Below are 16,477 nucleotides of genomic sequence, written 5' to 3'. Positions count from 1 at the left end.
TGTAGTCGCAAACATCTATTTGAAACTGTTCGTAATCTAGCACGTAAGAGCTATTGCTTTACTAGAGTTTTTAGTTTACAAAAGGGCCACGAAAGCTTTCATTTTGGACAATATATTTGATTTACAAGATGATCCTTCCACCGGAACGACACACCATGGATTAAATTGTGAGGGCACAGGGATGCTAGCTTCAGGTTTTACGGATTCGAACGGCCGTTACTCACGAGTGTTGGAAAGTAGAAATGGTGATAATCGTTTTCCATGCGTTGGTTTAACAAGATCGGTTCACCTCACATTGTGTCGTCGAACCACGGAATGTAGCTCTTCCACGTACAGGCACACAGACAGTTTACATCAAAAGTGCACTTTTGGTTATAATATGGTTTTTAGTTAAATTCTCCGCACTCTAGTGGCTATGCCCTTCAATGGTGCACCGCATCGTGTGTAATTTTGAGGCAATTAAGGAGGTAGCGCGATAAAAGTTAACCACAAACACTACTTATGACCGGGAACCATTATCATAATCATCATCATTATGTGTACAGCAACAGTAGTGGTCATGATGTTGAACGCGCGCAAGAGAGGGCAGGTGTAAATATTTGCTAATTGTTTGTTATTTCTCGCCATCCCTGACGAAGCTGTGCCCTTTCTAATGGCTCCCAAAACCCCCTCTTTTTGTAAGATCATGAGAACATACATTTAGAGTATAAATCATTGTAACACACAACACTGTGTGTCCACGGAGTGCTGCTGCTCTTTGTAGTATGCACTCGTCAAACGTGCCGGGAACTTTAGCACCGATCGACCGGGACACCACGTCCGGTCGATCGGACAAATGATATATTCAGACAAAACGATCACGACAAGCAAATATCAATGCAAGTTAAGTGTTTTAACTCTATAAGAATCGTAGTGAAAAGAACGTTAGTAATAGGAAACGTGTGCGATCCTCTCTCTCTGACTCTACGAAGGTGACAACATTCGATGTTAGTAGAAACCGCTTGTGAGGTGGCACGCACGCGTGCACCGCGTGTGTCCTGTGGAGTCAAAGTAGGCAGGTAGTGAATCAGTTCCGCACACCACCAGGAGTGCGTCGATAATTGAGTGAAGCAAAATTGTCACTCTAAATCGCAAACTTTCACAACACTTCTATTTCTTAACCGCATGGTACACGCGAGAAGGGTGTGTAACGTTTTTAACAATACATGTTTCAAACACACGGCGGTACTGTATATAAAAAAAGTTGGACAAATGCAAACACTCAGCACAGTTAGTAACGCTTCCTTCCTCGAATCGACGAAACGCTTTTTTAAACTGCAAATGTGTGTCAAAGAAGAGCAGGCCGCGTGAGAGTGAATGGGGTGTAAAAATATACGTATGACGAGAGAGTGGGAAACAAGACATATGCGAATGACAGCTATTATAGACGGCCATGAACGTGTGAGAGGAGTGAATTGGCACCGTGCATCGAGTTGTTGTTGTGTGCAGCTTTTGGTTTTTCCTCCTTTTGCTTTTTATTCACTTTCTATCGTTAGAGTATAGTTAAGCGTAGGGCAAATGTAGGCTGCTTGTAGTTTCCTTTTTTTTTCACCATTTTCACTCGTAACGTTCGTGCAGAACCTTCTCGAACTGAGGTTTCTTGAGGTACTTTTTTCTCCTCATCTCGGTTTTATCGTCGTGTCCTCTGCGCACACGACGCACACAAACACACTGCAACACAGCAACCGAGCAAACAGTCGAAGGCAATACAAGTCTTATCTTATTAAGGTTTCAGTAACACTCGAAGGATCAAAACAGATAAGGTGTAGAGCAAGGCCGCCGCCATGGGCGAAAATGCGCGTGTATTTTGAGTGAAACATGAGTTGGGTTTTTTGGTGCACACACAGAAATGTTGTGCAGCGTTTGTGTAGAACAAGACATTTAGAGTTGTAAGTGGCGAAAGCTGAGCGAAAGCAAAACAATTAATAACCTCTTCTTTAATAATCGTGCTCTTCGAGGCGCTCGTGTTAGCTCTCGCTGAGTTTCATTGGGTATTGTTTCTTCCTTCTCTGATCCAATGCATCTTAATCCTAGGGTTAGTGTTTTGAGTAAAATCATCTTAGCAAGCTGTGCTCTGCTCCTCGTTAAAGTAGGCTGCGAATGTTTAGAACACACGAGTTGTGGGAAGCACCCAACACGGAACAGTACAGGGCGCGCGCGCCGGGGGCCCACAGAGAGGAGCGAGCGAATTTTAAATGTGAGGTGAAGGCAGCAACAGGAGAACTTTCAGCATAAGTTAATGGCGTGTGTGGAACTTAGTAAAACCGAGAAAAAAGGCAACAGGATATCACAGCTCTAACTAATGCGTAAATCTATCTGTTTATTAAATGATACCCTTTACTAACGGTGGGTTGTGTGTGTGTGAGGGGAGGTGCCGTCAAGTAAGTGGAAGCCACTTGAATCCGGGAATTAGATGTTAAGGTAACATATAGGTACACACAGCGACACGCACACATACACACAGACACTTAAACACTACGGACAAACGATGTAAACACACCACATATGTGCACAAACCATGTGCAAGGGAAAACTGAAGGCTTTAAGGTGAGCCAATGGCAAGAAATATGAAAGCAAGCACTAAAATGGGCTTAATACCAAGGATGCTGTGAGCGAGATGGAGCTTGAGAGACCAGCAAAGCACCACGGTGGGCGTCATTTACGTTGTCTCTTCCGTTTAGAATAATTGTACTCTTAGTGCTATTCATTTCCTTTTATTTATTTAAGAATGTTAACGGCGATGAAACGGTTTCTCTGTATGCCGCACGAAACGAATCCGAATCGGGGACAACGATTCTCGTAAAGTTAATATTAAACCCCTCCCCAGTAATCATGAAAACAATTGAAAAGCCCGCGGCGCTCGTTGGATCGGGCGAAGCACCAATCGTGGCACCTAGATCGCGTGGATTTTATCGTATTTATATACGGCCAATGGAAGGCCAAAAATAATCGAATCACGAACCCAAGGACATTTACTCTAATCCACACGGATTGAGGCCGGATTTTTGGTTTTTGTTTTGTTGTTGTAAAACACGCTTCGATTGGTGTCGCTCGAACCGGATCGAACCCGTGGGCGGGAAATGCCCTGCAGCCTAGGGTTGCAATGTTTCTCTTATTTCAACGCAATCTGCTGAAGGTTGGGGACACACTCGTACACTGGCGGAGCACTTCAGAAGGTGTAACCGCAAGGAGGTGACGCAAGCGTCCTCTTCGGACGGGAGCGATCAATACAGAACAAAACGTGACAGCGACCAAAGGAAGCACACAGACACGCCCACACTAATATACATACACACATTTAATGATGGGACGATCTTCGAGACAAAGCGCATAGGTCTATGCAACTTATACAAGGGATTAACGACATATTAAGGATAGTGAAAATGAAGTCCTATAACGTCAGAAGCTAAAACAAACAAGTTTGTTAGAGATTGGGGAAGAGAAAGTAAAGGAAAATAATCTGCGTAATAATAAATAAGGGCGAGCCAAGCCAACACAAAGGCAACAATGTATTTTAGATAAAAACGACACAACAGAACAAGAGTTAAACATAAAAACCGTGCACCGTTCACCGACAAACAAAAACAAACACTTACACAGAGGAGGAAAAATGGAAATCATAACAATAAGCTAGCAAGTAAGGAGACAACAACATTTGCTAGGCATGGCATATAGTCGGTAAGAAATAAAAAACAAACAAAACAAAAAGATTACATTTGATGATGGAGACAAAATCCAAGGGTCGTACATTTGATTACATTTGATAAGGTCGACAAAACAAAAGGCAACAAAGATCGTAAGAAAGTTGAGTTTAAAATGGCCGGCAAAGAGCAACGCAACCTGGTGATGAATATTAACATTATCTTACTTATTATTACTTTCTTATTATTTTTGCCAACGAAACCATGAAACGCGCGCGGAGAAGAGAAACAAAAGATACCAAAACAATTTAAAATTAAATTATGTTCTAAATTGTGGCCAACCGGAGGGGCGGGACGCTTCCGGGCGGGCCGGTTTTCTAACCAGAAAAAAGGACCCGTGACAGCCGCTGGGGCGGAACGGTTACGTACGGGATGCCGTGGAACGGAAGGTTCAAGGTGTCCCGGCGTGTTCTTCCGCCTCGTGCATCGCTTGAACGGTTTATTGTTTTAGTTTTCTTTTTAGTTCCGGTTTGCTTGCACACACACACTCTAGCTTGTGTTTCTCTTATTTTCTTTGTCTCTGAGCCGTGAATAAAAACATAAGTTGTAATAAACAATCTATTAAATGTACCCCCGCCTGTAACGCTTTACTCTGCCACGCGGTTCGTGATGACATGCTTGTAATTCGCCCTTAGTTTAAGTTTGTTTGAATATCTCGATTATCTTGCTCGTCACCTGGCCGTACAGCAGGTCGGAGTACACGAAGTCGATATGGTTCATGTTCGGTACTTCAACGAAATGTTTCACATTCGGTAGCTCGTTTCGCAGCCTTAAAGCGTCCTGGGTGGACGTGATAAAGTCTTTTGCTCCGTGAAACAGCGACACCGGCAGCAACACTCGCGACAGGTTGTATTCTGGTGGTTTGGCTTGTCCGTACTGCTTCGTGTTGAGCATGTAGTTCCGGTAGTCGAATTGTTGGAACTTTTCTGAAAATCGGACAAAAAGATAACGGCGATAAAGTTGGATCTTCATGTGTCCGTCTGTTCGATTACTTGTTTGCATGAGCTGGCCAAAGTGGATCAGCTGCCGGGTCGAGATGCTGCACCACAGATCGTCCACGATGTGGGGTAGCATGTTGCGCGACCGATCGACGGTGGAACCGAGCAATCCGCGCATCATTTCGGTGCACATTTCTCGGGTGTCACCGGAACAGATGGTACCGCTGAGAAGGTGCACGATGTCGGTCGATGGTTTGATCTCGTGCACGTTCAGCGATCGTAGTGTGGCGTACACGCGATCCGTAAGATCGGCGGCACGCCGCAGAATGTGGCTGTCCGTGGTGTCAAGGTACGCGATCGATGCCAGGCCCGCGGCGTGGTGGATTTTGCGATTGTAGCGCGGTTTGGCGGAAAGCAGCACAAACAGTGCCGTCATGCCCTGGTTGTGGCCAACGTAGTAGAGCCGCTGCTCGTTGGTTTCCAGCAGGATGTAGTCGATAATGGCGGCGATGTCGATCGTCCCGATTTCGTGGAAACTGTGGAAGGTGTGTTGTGGTAATCGGTAATTAAATTTTCGGCGCTGAACGGCGTGCCGTGGTGCCGATCTGATTTTCATAACCCGGCAGAGCCCGGCCAGTGGGTTGAAAATCGCATTAAATTCTCATTAATGCCCTGAGGGAGGGCCACCCAAGGGAGAATAATAATACTGTGGCGCGGGGGGGGCGGGGGCCATATTTTCCGGATGCCGCTTATTCGGTGTCGCATCCCGGGAAACCCAGGGCCACATAAATTAGGGAGGTTGGAAAGCTCGGATTAGATTACGCCGTTCCGTTCCACTATTGCTCGGTAATTTTGTGTCAGGTTGTTTTTGTCAAGAAATGCGAATATTATGTTAGCCATTGGAATAAATAAAGGAGGTCCCAAATTTAATTATCCTCGAACAATCCACCCAAACAACGGGTCGGTAGATGTTTGTGTGGCCAAAGCGGAAAGCGAGAGTTATGATTGCTTCGGTTTGCGGTCTGTGTTTCCGATTTAGGAACCTCGGTTTTTAATATTATCGTAACGATGAATTATTGCCCTTGCCAATAAGCGACACGAACAAGGAAAAGCCGATCTTTTACAGTGGAATAATCCACTTTATGGAGCCGTCGACGATTGCCTTCATCGTCTGTCTGGCGCCATGGGGACTCGATTACGACGGGCAATGCTCCAGTATGGAAATGAGACTGGGGCGACACTGCGGGATGTCCCAGCGTCTGATTATCCATCCATTGGAGCGTCTTCGCCGAGCAGAAAATCTCCGCCCATCCGGAGCCAGCAACGTCTTGCTGCTGCGACACCGTTAGGTAGCGAAAATTAATTTTGCTCCTAATGGTACGTTTGTTTAATTCGCATCTTCGCCTGCTCCCGGGGAGCCACACGCCCCGGAGCCGGAATTGCGACGAATGGGTTGCGCTGCTGCGTCGATGGGTCGCTTGGAAAATATGTCGCTTAATGGGAAGTCATTATTGGCCAGCGGTGGGGGGGCGCGTTTCTGATGCGCTGTTATTTATACCTTGTGCCTGAGACTGTTGCTAGCAACCGATGAGGCTCACGTGGCCCACGTAGGTAATGGAGCCATCGGATAACCGGAACACTGTGTCCCCCGGGCTCTGATGAGCTTTTGAAAAATAATTAGCTTAATTACCCGCACTCGGTGAGGGTTTTGCAAATGTGTGGAGAATTTAAGGTAGACCGTGAAGGGTCCTTAAAGTGCCCTTTTGATTCACCAAACCATCTTTAGTGCGAACTTTTTGCGATCAAGCGGATCCCAATTTAAGCGTTTTGCCCTCGAAATTGATGAGTGACCAAATGACCGACGAATCCACAGTACCCGCTTTAGATTGGCATTGGAAAAATAATGAAACCCCAAGTCAGCCCCATTACCTGAAGTCCCAAAACTCGCTCTGCGCCACGGTAAGGTGCACATTTTTGCGCGCGAACCGCGATCCACGCACGCTGGCCATCCACACATCGTAACCGGCGTCGGCCAGCACGAAGGCGAGCCCATTTTCCGGTCCGGTGATGACGAAATCGGCCGCCGTCGAGAAAAGTCCCGGCACTAGCAGCACCGCCCCACGGAACTGCGGTTTCCGGGGTCCGAAACGTAGCAGATTCGGCTCGTCGTGGCCATCCTCCTGCTGGCGGTCTTCGTACTCTTCGGGGAACTGGCGCGGATCGGGAATGCGGTGCAGCTTCAGAATGTAACCGTCGCGCGTCGTAAGGACATGCTTTTCGATCGGATAGTCGGCCGCCTCGACGAGTTCAATCTGTTCCGGTGGGAGAAAACGCGATTCGGGCACTCAGTGTTTGCGCTCCGGTGGCTCCGTTTACGCCGACTTACGACCAAATCTCGATCGTACTGGATTCGGGGCCGTTGCCACCCGTTGTTGGCCGGTGGTGACGGTGCGGTGGTTGGCAAGGGTCCAACCTTGTCTACCGTCGTCCCGTTGTCGGTCATCGCCTGGCCAGGAACGTGGGCCGCCACCACGAGCACCAGCAGCCCACAAACGAGCTGCAAATGGACACAGTGGCACTTGTTTAACATTGGGCGGTCCGTGGTCTTTTTCCGTCCCGGCTTCACTCTCACTTGATCGCCCGGTGCCGGTTGGGAACTTTGGCAGACTGGAACGGCGGAATTATGAAGTCGAATGTTTAATAAAACGTCGAACCGAGCTTTCAACAGCCGGCCCGGGCCAGTCGGCCGCATATCGTTATCTGTTTGTTTCCAGCAGAGTGGGCACCGTAATTAGCATTTCCCGAGCAGCCACCGTGTGCGCCGTATGACCAACGCAAGCCCCCAGGTTGCCCCGGCCAGCTTGGTTCCAAAAACCGACCGACCGCCAACCCGGGCCGGGGCCGGGTGCAAGGTTCTGCAACAGTGACCGACCGATTCTCCCGGAACCAGATGTTTACCCAAATTGGACATCGGGGACTATCATAATGTATGGATTTGTGGCGCTTGGCGTGGCGACGAGATGTTTGGCCGGGGGGCCCTCGAGAACCCCGGGGTTAAATGGTCGCTGAATTAGTAATGGCCTTCTGGGAGGGTGAGATTTGTGTCTGCGCTTTGTCCGCATGGGTCCGGCCGTCCCCGCGTGCGCTGCACGGTGACTGTTTCGCTTTCCTTCGCGTGGTCCTCTAATTGGAAATGGATGGCCCAGCAAAAAGGGTTGCTGGTTGTTTTTTCTCGAAACAATTTATGGGTTTTTAAAGTCCGGTTTTTATTTTAAATTTGTGTCTCAATTATGTAAAGAGTTGTGCTTGTTGTTGCATTAAAATTTAGGGTCCCTGGTGAATCCGTTCATTTATTACCGGCGCAGGGGTTTAATGATACGTCCCTGTTTTATTTGCCTGGTTATCGTCCGTTATCTTTTAGCTGCAGTTGGCGCATATTATAGCTTCATTTTTGTTTGATGATTATTTCCAGCTTTCAACTAACGTTTTAAAGTAATGCAACTTTCGCTATGGCCGGAAGTACGGTGGAGGTTCCCCGGATGCTGACTACTTTTCAACCAGCTGCTGCTAGTTTTTTGGCCAAGTTTCGGTGAAGTTTCGAAGCACCAGGAGCGCGCTCAGTGTAAGGTAAGTTTAATGCACGTTTTGCTCTCGTTTTTGTGAAACAAAGTTTCAGAACTTAGCGCATGCCTTAGCGGTTTGGTTCCTGTAGCATTCGTTTAAGGGTCTCTCGAAACTTTAGCTTTCAAAAATCGAAAGTTCACCGCCGCCGAAAGGAAGATGAAGCACAGTTTATATTAGGCGCCCAGGGCTTCGAACTTGGCACAAAAAGTATGCTAAATTAAGATTGTTTATCGTATAGAAAAATCAATTCGAAGATGCATCGGCAAGAGGATACGACTATTAAGAAGGGAGCCACTTAGGACGATCCTTGCTGCTGGTTTGGGGGATAGGTAATAAGTTCCGTAGAGTCGTTCCCATACGGACCGTGGGGTCGTGGTCAAATTTAATTACAAAACTTTCCGAAGTCCACTTTGGGCCGTGAGGTGACAGTTGACCAGACTGTTGACCTTCTCCCCGTCGAAAGTGCTCGTTTCAAGCAAGAGACACCGTAAGCAAGCCGATGCTGGCGTTCCCGTGGGGCGTTTAGGTCAGCATATTTTCGTCGGCCACTTCCGGTGGCTGAAAGTGCCCTCTACGATTGGCAGAGGTAGCTCTCGGTGGCACCACTTTCACCTCACTAGACTCCGCCGATAAAGGATTCGTTCTTTTCCGTGTTCGTGTGCACTTTGCACGCGAAAAGCGAAGGAAAATTGCTGAAATGGCAGTTCGTACCGACAAAAAGGATGGCCCCTAAATTCGGACAACATTCGGAGTGCGATTGGTTCGCACCGTAGTACAAATGTTCCGGTTTTTGGGGCCTGCTTTTGCTGAACGCATCCAAATTGCGATGAAAGCGACTGATTGATTGATTGATTGGCCGGGCCGGGTCGAACAAAAGTGGTCCGAAAAACCAGTGGCAGTGGCCAGTAAAACCGGAAATCCTATCAGAAAAAAATGAAAGGCGAAAACAAAAAAAAAACACATCGGAAATCAAAGGCGAAACGAAGCAATCTGTAACCCGGCTTTTATGCGATCGGCAGCTCGCGTGACCGTCTGGCTGTCTGGTCCCGGCCCGGTTCGGTAGGGAAAAAAGCCGAACCTACGAGACGATGGTTTGGGCGCACTTTTCATTAGCTTGATTGAACCGTTTACGAAATTTCCACGTCACTGGACTCCGGTTCCATTCCGATTGGCCGGTGCCACCCGAATGGAGAGCCCATGAAAGTAATCGGAAAGGCACCAGAGATCCTTCTATTTGCTATTAAATTAATGCACACGCCACGCTGAGGCCAGGAATCGCCAGCAAGACCCGCAAAAGGCTCACAACTCTTCGGCCGGAGGCTTGATTTGATTAGCGAAGACCGGGAATGGCTGTAATAACAGTGCAAGGGATTTAATTTTTATGTTACAGACTTTAGTTATTCTTTCATTTGAACTAATGGATTGCCGATACAACACGAAATGGCGTGTTTTGTGGCAGACTTTTGAAAGATTTTAAAAGTTCACTAGCCCTTAATGTTTTTTTTTTCTTTTATTTCCACAGCGTACGGAATTAACAATGCAATGTTGAATGGTTGAATAAAGAAAGAGGCGAGAGCGCAAATTGAGTCCCACAGCATAAGCGTGGCGCCATCGTTGAAAGCTCTTGGTCACGTTGCGGAAAATAACAAAAAGTGTTCCCCGAAAGTGTCTAGTGACCGGAATCGGACTCGGAGCACTGTCGGGGGGGGATTGGAAAAGTTTGATCTGATTAGCATAATGGTTGACGAAATTGTTATGCACAGTCATAACATTTCGCTCCGGTCCACTTTGGGTACCACTGCGGCCAGGGCGGTTCAATAATCGGTAACAGTAGGGTTTTTTTTCTCTCTCTCGTTCGATGGTGGCCACACTACAAGGACGCACTTTATTCGAGACTGTCTCGGGTGGTTTTTTCCCCTCGCCGGCGTTCAATTGTGTTCTTTTTTTTTGCTTGGCATCAGTCCGAGGCACTTCTTGGGGCTTTTTGTGGTTCCAAAAGTGTTATGTCTTTGTTTCGGACGGGGGCAAATTATTCAAAGTGGGCGGACAGGAGTCCCGTGTCCCGGCCAGATGGCATGTGCTTGCAGCGGAGCGGATGGCTCCCGGTATCCATCAGCTCCGGGTTCTGAAGCTGCTTCAATTTGGCGTAAAGTTAATCGAAAAGTTTTTCCTTTCAGGGCGTGGGTTGCCTCAAGCGCCAACTAATTAAGTAATTATTTGGAATGAAGTTTAAGGGAAATCATCTTTTTTAAATTGTAAGTAGAAAGCCGATTGTCAATGTTTTGTGTTTAACTGTTTGTTGAAGAACAATATTTTTAGCTAAAATTACAATCGTTCACTGTTTTCATAATACAAAATCGACCTTAACACTGATCCGTTTACAACATAAATTTAGCACGTTTGACAAGCTTTAATTGGGTTGTCATTATTGTCTACTATCCGACCGGTAAATTTGTGGTTCCCCAAAGTGACCGAAAACTTCGCTAACCCGCTTCCCCTGAACGTTGTGACCCACACAAAACCGGATGTATCAATTTGCGTTCGATCGATTCGATTACAACCGGGAATTGGTCGGAAAACCCACTTCGAGAACCAACCTTGATTGGGGTACCGCGATCCGCAGCCTAATGAAGTGCCGCCACCGGCCTGCACGGGGACTGGGCCGGGCTCGACTAACCGACACTTCAAAAAGGCAAATCGTCGGTCCACCCCACCGGCTGTGTCGGTGACTAAACACCACCGGTCGGTGTCGGCCGTGCCGCTAAAACCAATCGAATTGATCCTTTTTCCTCCGTGGTGGCGCTGTAACGGGTGGAACCGAACCCGTTCCCTGACACTCCCTGCCGGGGAGTGTCATAACAGTAAAAACAGGACCATTTGGGCTGGCAAAATATTTAAACTAACTATCGTGGCCGTATCGTTAAAGTGATGCGCGATGCGGGTGCGGGGATGTAAAGCCGACCACGACGACCCTAGCGGGCCACGTTTGATCCAATTTATGTATGCAAATTGTGTTTGTCGGTCCTTATCGGCTCCCGGTTCCGTCCTCGGACGCACCGCTATTGTGTCGTATCATCGCCGAACTATTCTCGTTTCCCGAGAACTGGTTCCGGTGAGCACCGATCTGCGTTGATCCCATTAGTTGAAGCGGACACACACGCACGCACCAGCCTGCGGGAGGATCGTTGGAGGGCATTATTCTGGCGACGTTCCCCGGTCGCCCAGCCCCTGGCCGTCGCATTCCGCGCAGTGGGTGCTTCCCACTGGTGAGTGTCAATTAATTCATCGCTATTGCTTTCCCTCGCCGGCGGGCTCCGAAGGGCTCCCGGCATTACATTATGTATCCCGTTGTAAATTAAAATCAAATTACGGTTTATTATCGTATATAATTGATTTTAATACCCCGGTGCCGGTGGATTTTTGGGGTAAATCGCTTTTCGGTACACCGCGGGCCACAACAGGCGTGACCGTTCTCGCTGGTGCATGAGATGGAAAAGCATGGAAAACGGTGGAAAGCATGACCTTGCCCAATAACGACGTGGCACAGGGTGGTTCCAGTGGAACTTAATACCCAAGAGCTCCACCAGCAGCATAAGAGCCTGTAGAGAATCCCAATAACAATTTCAATGCGATGTGATGTTTTGAATAATTTAAAGGAGCTCCAAAAATGAAGTCACTTCAAATGCTCACTTCACTAAATGTCCCCAAAAAGGTACTAGAATAACTGTCGACCAGTTTGGAATCACCCATTCATGCGGGAGGCTCACTTAGCCTCACGACTGCTACCGAACTTGTACTGTACGCGGATTTACAACCCCAAGCACAGCGGCACCCGGAGCGGCCCCGGGGCCGGGGTGCAATTTGTGCAGCCGTCGAAGGACTATTTATGTAGCGGATAATCGGCCCGCTTGATTTATGTGTTATGACATCTGTCTCCCCCCGCCCGTGGGATTGGGCCGCCAATGGTGGAAGTAGGTCAGTTTGCGGGCTCGCTCGCTCGTGCGCAGGGGTCATTATGTCTCCGCTGGACGGTCGGTGGAATGCGCGGGTCAAGAGTCACCGATTGACATGGAACATGGTGAATTAATTGCTCGTGGATGCCATGTTCGCGTGTGCGGCCGAGCGTGTAGAACGTGTACCAGCTCTCCTGGCGCGGGGCGCTTTCGCCTGTCCGAGAGTAATGGGCTGCGGCGTGCGGCGATTTGAACGAGTCTCTATGTCCTTGTCGGTGCACAAACACCGAGTGCATAATTACGTGTGTGGCGGCCGGTTAATCAGTTCTGTGTTTTGGGTGCCCGTAAAGCCACTGCCCAGTAGGGTGGCAAGTAGAAAATGAATATTTATGTAGCTTGAAATGGCGCGTATTAAGACGTATTACTGTGCGGATACCACGCCGATGCCGACCAGGCGCCTCCATTACGGCGGCCCTTATTGAGACATTTAAACACTGTAAATCGTTTACAGGGCAATGCTTATAAGAATTTACTTATTGGCGCAAATGATTGGTCATAAACGAGCCAAATGCGGGCCAAAACGAGCGGACATAAAAGCCCGATTCGGTAGCATTGAAGGGAGCCTCTCTTTCCCTCTCTAAGGAACCGGAAATAACCGTTTGGCACCGCGGGACTACCAGATGTGAACGCGACTTTGCATTCGAATTTTATGAGCCGGGGTTTTTTTCCACTTCATTACGAGGGTGCTCGCGGGCGTAGAGGAACCATAACCATCGAATGTTATGCTCACGCCATCGAGATGCGCCGCACGTCGGATTCAATAAAAAACGGAAGAGAGGCACCGTTCGAGGCGCCGAGTCGTTCCATTTGCTGGTGCACCCCGGAGTGCATATTGGTCATCATGCCCGCTCGGAGTGCCGCTTGGAACGGCGTTTTACATCGTAATGTAATGCAAAGCACGGTAAGTGGCTCGATGCACGGCGTGGCACTCGCACTCGGGACGGAACCGGAACCGGGCAAACGAAAGTGGAAACGAAAGCGGAACTTGTTAAATTGCATTAACGATCGCGCGTGATTGCATTTTGTGATTGTCAAACGCGCGGCGCTCGATGAAAACCGTGCCCGACTGATGAGTTATTTGTTTTTAATTAAATCTCACAGAATTGGGGAAAACGGTCCATCGGAAATGGATTCTCCGAAGTGTAAACCTGGCTCCCTAGGGTAAATTTTACAATAGTTTTAATGAAAATTTAGAACGAAACCTGAGTGCGAACTGAAACTGACCCCGAAAGGAATCAGTCATAAATCAACCTGACCTGACCACCCGTCCCGGGGGCGTAATAGGGTTCCGAGAGTAAGTCGACAATCCATGAAACGATTTCGTGATTTATTGTGTTTTAAATAGAGCACCGACCACGATGTGTATAATCAAATAAATGACAGAAGCAGAGAAAACCGGCCAACAACATTTGTAGCCCACTCCCGGATTGGGCTCCGACCGGCTCCGGCCCCCAATATTTCGTGTAGGCAGGTCCGTGGGAAGGTCCTGGAAGCTGATAATATAAAATGGCGTGGTAAAATATTGGAACGACGGTGTTTATGGTGGTGTAGGTCATAAACCTCGGCAAAAGGATTAACAACCCGGGGAAAATTTATGACCTGCCAAGGGCTGCTGGTGGTTGTGGAAGATGTTTGTTTATGATGTGGGTGGCTTTTCGGCGTGGGTGGGGAGGGGTGAAAAAAGATACCGCTTTGCTCGGCTAAGCTTAACCCGGTTACCAGCCATCCATCCGTCCGCCCGTCCGCCCGTTGGTGGCCCGCGCTTAATTGCAGCTGCATTGGGAGCCCACGGCGGTCCGAGAGGTTTTCGAGATAATTTTCCAGAAAAAAAGCACCATAAATAACCCGCCGGTTATGAGGGGAATAAATTCTGCTCCACCCCGGCTCGGATGGCCCTCTTTTGGGAATGAATTTCAATTTTTACACACTTTCGGTGCTTAGCGTCTGCGACTTTTGCTTCCAATTCCGGCTCACTGTGCCGGCGGAGGGAGTGGAGAGAGCTCCATTTTTAAGCATTACCAATAGAGGAATCTATCGAGTGCGCCAAGGCTGCCAGCTCATCATCATCATCGTCGTCGTCGGGCGTAGTTTGTGGCGCACCCCTTTCGAAGGTACCACCGCTCGAAGATACCGGCGATCATGCATTATTTATTTCACTTTACATTTATTTACCGAACGCTGGCTAGTGGCTCCGAATGGGTCCGGTAGAGGTTGCTCTGCTCTGCTGCGAAACGAGGTGTTGCTGTTGCCGCCGGCCGAAGCACGGAGAGCTCCAATAACGAGCTGCGAATGGTGAAATGAGGGTTTCTTCTTACGATGGGAGGTAAAGCAAGTAGAAAAAGTAGAAAATAACAAAAATAGGGAGAAAGAAGTTGGGTGGAAGCAGGTTCCGGTGTCTAGAACGGAATCTCCGGACGGATCGTTCGAACCATTTCCTCGTCTTGATGATGCTTGAAGTTTGCTTTCGGCTTTCTCCCAGGACGCTGCGGGTTGCGGCCGCACCGTGGGAGATATTTATGTGTTGACGGTTCGCCTTACCCATTGCCTTTCATTGGCGGTGGTGTAGTGATGATCATATAAATACAGCACGAAGCATACATATGCATGGTGGCTGCCGCCTGGAAACTCCGAAAGTGAGAGCTGCTTCGTAATTCGGCCATGGGAAGAGGTTCTGCGATGAAGTTGGTGGGATGGCCGAGTTTTTGTAGTCAGCACTAACGAAGCCATAATTTCAATCCAGAAACTTGCCTCGGCAAGAAGATACTTGTGTAATTTCCATATGTCACTTACGCTGGGTGAAGGTTGACAGCTTTTGGGAAGGTGTCATAATGCTGCCATTGTTAGAACAACGTCTCCGATCTAAGCTACCCGGAGGAGTGTTTGAAACACTATAGTGTTTGGATTAGAGTGTAACTGGTATGCAATCGTTTCTTGAAGTCAACAGTCTCCAAAAAGTCTAAACAAAATTTATAAAAATGCTGGAATCAGAATACGAAATATATTTCTCGTAAAGCTATGAAAGACATTGGACAATATGCAAAGAAATAATTTAGTTTTGAAGTGCTTTACTGTACAGCCTTGAGTAGTAGTTTAAGGGACGCATAGATGGATGTGGTCCTTTAGTAAGAACACACACGATCAAACGGATTACAGGGCATAAGAACAAAACAGTTCCGTCGTCCATGCACCGGTTGTCCACTTACCACCGTCGAAGGCGCAACGTCCCAAATCGTTATGGTACCCCTGCGGAGTACAACAACGGTGTACAGGGCATGTTTACTTTCCGGCTTGCCAGTTTTTCTTAAAGCGATTTTCTATCTTTATCGCATTGTTATGCGCGGTAACAGTAATAGGGCTATATCGTAGGCTCGCCGAATCCCGACAAGGATCACTCGAGGGGCCGCCACGAGCTTCCGGGATAGGATTTGAAATGAGTGAGTCAGCTAGTGGAAAAAAAAGAACAGCTGCGAGAAACATGAGGCCAACGGGCCAAGTTTTCCAGGCCTGGTCTCAGTACGAAAGGGTTGCGAAATTGCGCCACGAAATCACTTTGCCGGCGACGGCCGGTCCGGCCCAAAACCTTTTCAAGGACCTCAGCTTTTGTTCTCCCCCTATTTTTCCCTCGTAGAGACGGCCGCGGCCCACGCTTCCGGTGCCCGTCGTCGCCGTCATGGTTGATGTCCATAATCGTTTGTTACACTTCAGTGCGTACGGTTCTCGTTATTGAAATTGGATCATCCTTTTCATTACGGTGTGCATGGCGCGAAAAGGGCGAAAGGATTGCAGACAGGACGGAAAACACGGCAGGCCACGGCAGGGTGGGAAAGCGAGCCACACCCCTGGCGCCTTAAGAGCAAACCTCAGCGGTTGCGAAAAATGGAAGAAACAGTACTGGCCCCGTAGGAAGCGTTTCGAACAAGATGTGTTTCGCCGTGAAGCCTGTACAAATAATCTTTAACCGGGTGGGTTGCTGCACGTGAAAGAATTGGCGTGAAAACGCTCCCAAAAACAGATATGGGGGGAAGTTTTGTAGCAAAATATGACAACGTGGCCGTTGATGAATCCGGCGGGAATCGGAGTAGCCGTTAAAACACTACCAATTTTGAAAAACAAAAAATCATCCATCCACGCGCACTTCTTGGCAGCCAATTTAAATGACTGG

At 48.2% G+C, this 16,477-nt stretch overlaps 1 protein-coding gene across 1 annotated transcript in view; it reads right to left on the bottom strand.

Moving 5' to 3' along the window:
* Positions 1-4,376: 4,376 nt before the first annotated feature.
* LOC128278463 (lipase 3-like) overlaps positions 4,377-16,477 on the bottom strand; it is a 35,043-nt gene continuing 22,942 nt past the window's right edge. The window contains exons 2-5 of the mRNA XM_053017193.1: positions 7,065-7,235; positions 6,608-6,990; positions 4,733-5,214; positions 4,377-4,666 (exon numbers count right to left, since the gene is read on the bottom strand). Of these exons, the coding sequence (XP_052873153.1) occupies positions 4,377-4,666; positions 4,733-5,214; positions 6,608-6,990; positions 7,065-7,235 (1,326 nt within the window). The remainder of the gene's footprint in view (positions 4,667-4,732; positions 5,215-6,607; positions 6,991-7,064; positions 7,236-16,477) is intronic.

The sequence above is a fragment of the Anopheles cruzii genome, chromosome 2 (genome assembly GCF_943734635.1).
Source record: "Anopheles cruzii chromosome 2, idAnoCruzAS_RS32_06, whole genome shotgun sequence".
Taxonomy (NCBI): Eukaryota; Metazoa; Arthropoda; class Insecta; order Diptera; family Culicidae; genus Anopheles; species Anopheles cruzii.
This window is presented reverse-complemented; position numbering and strand designations above follow the sequence as displayed.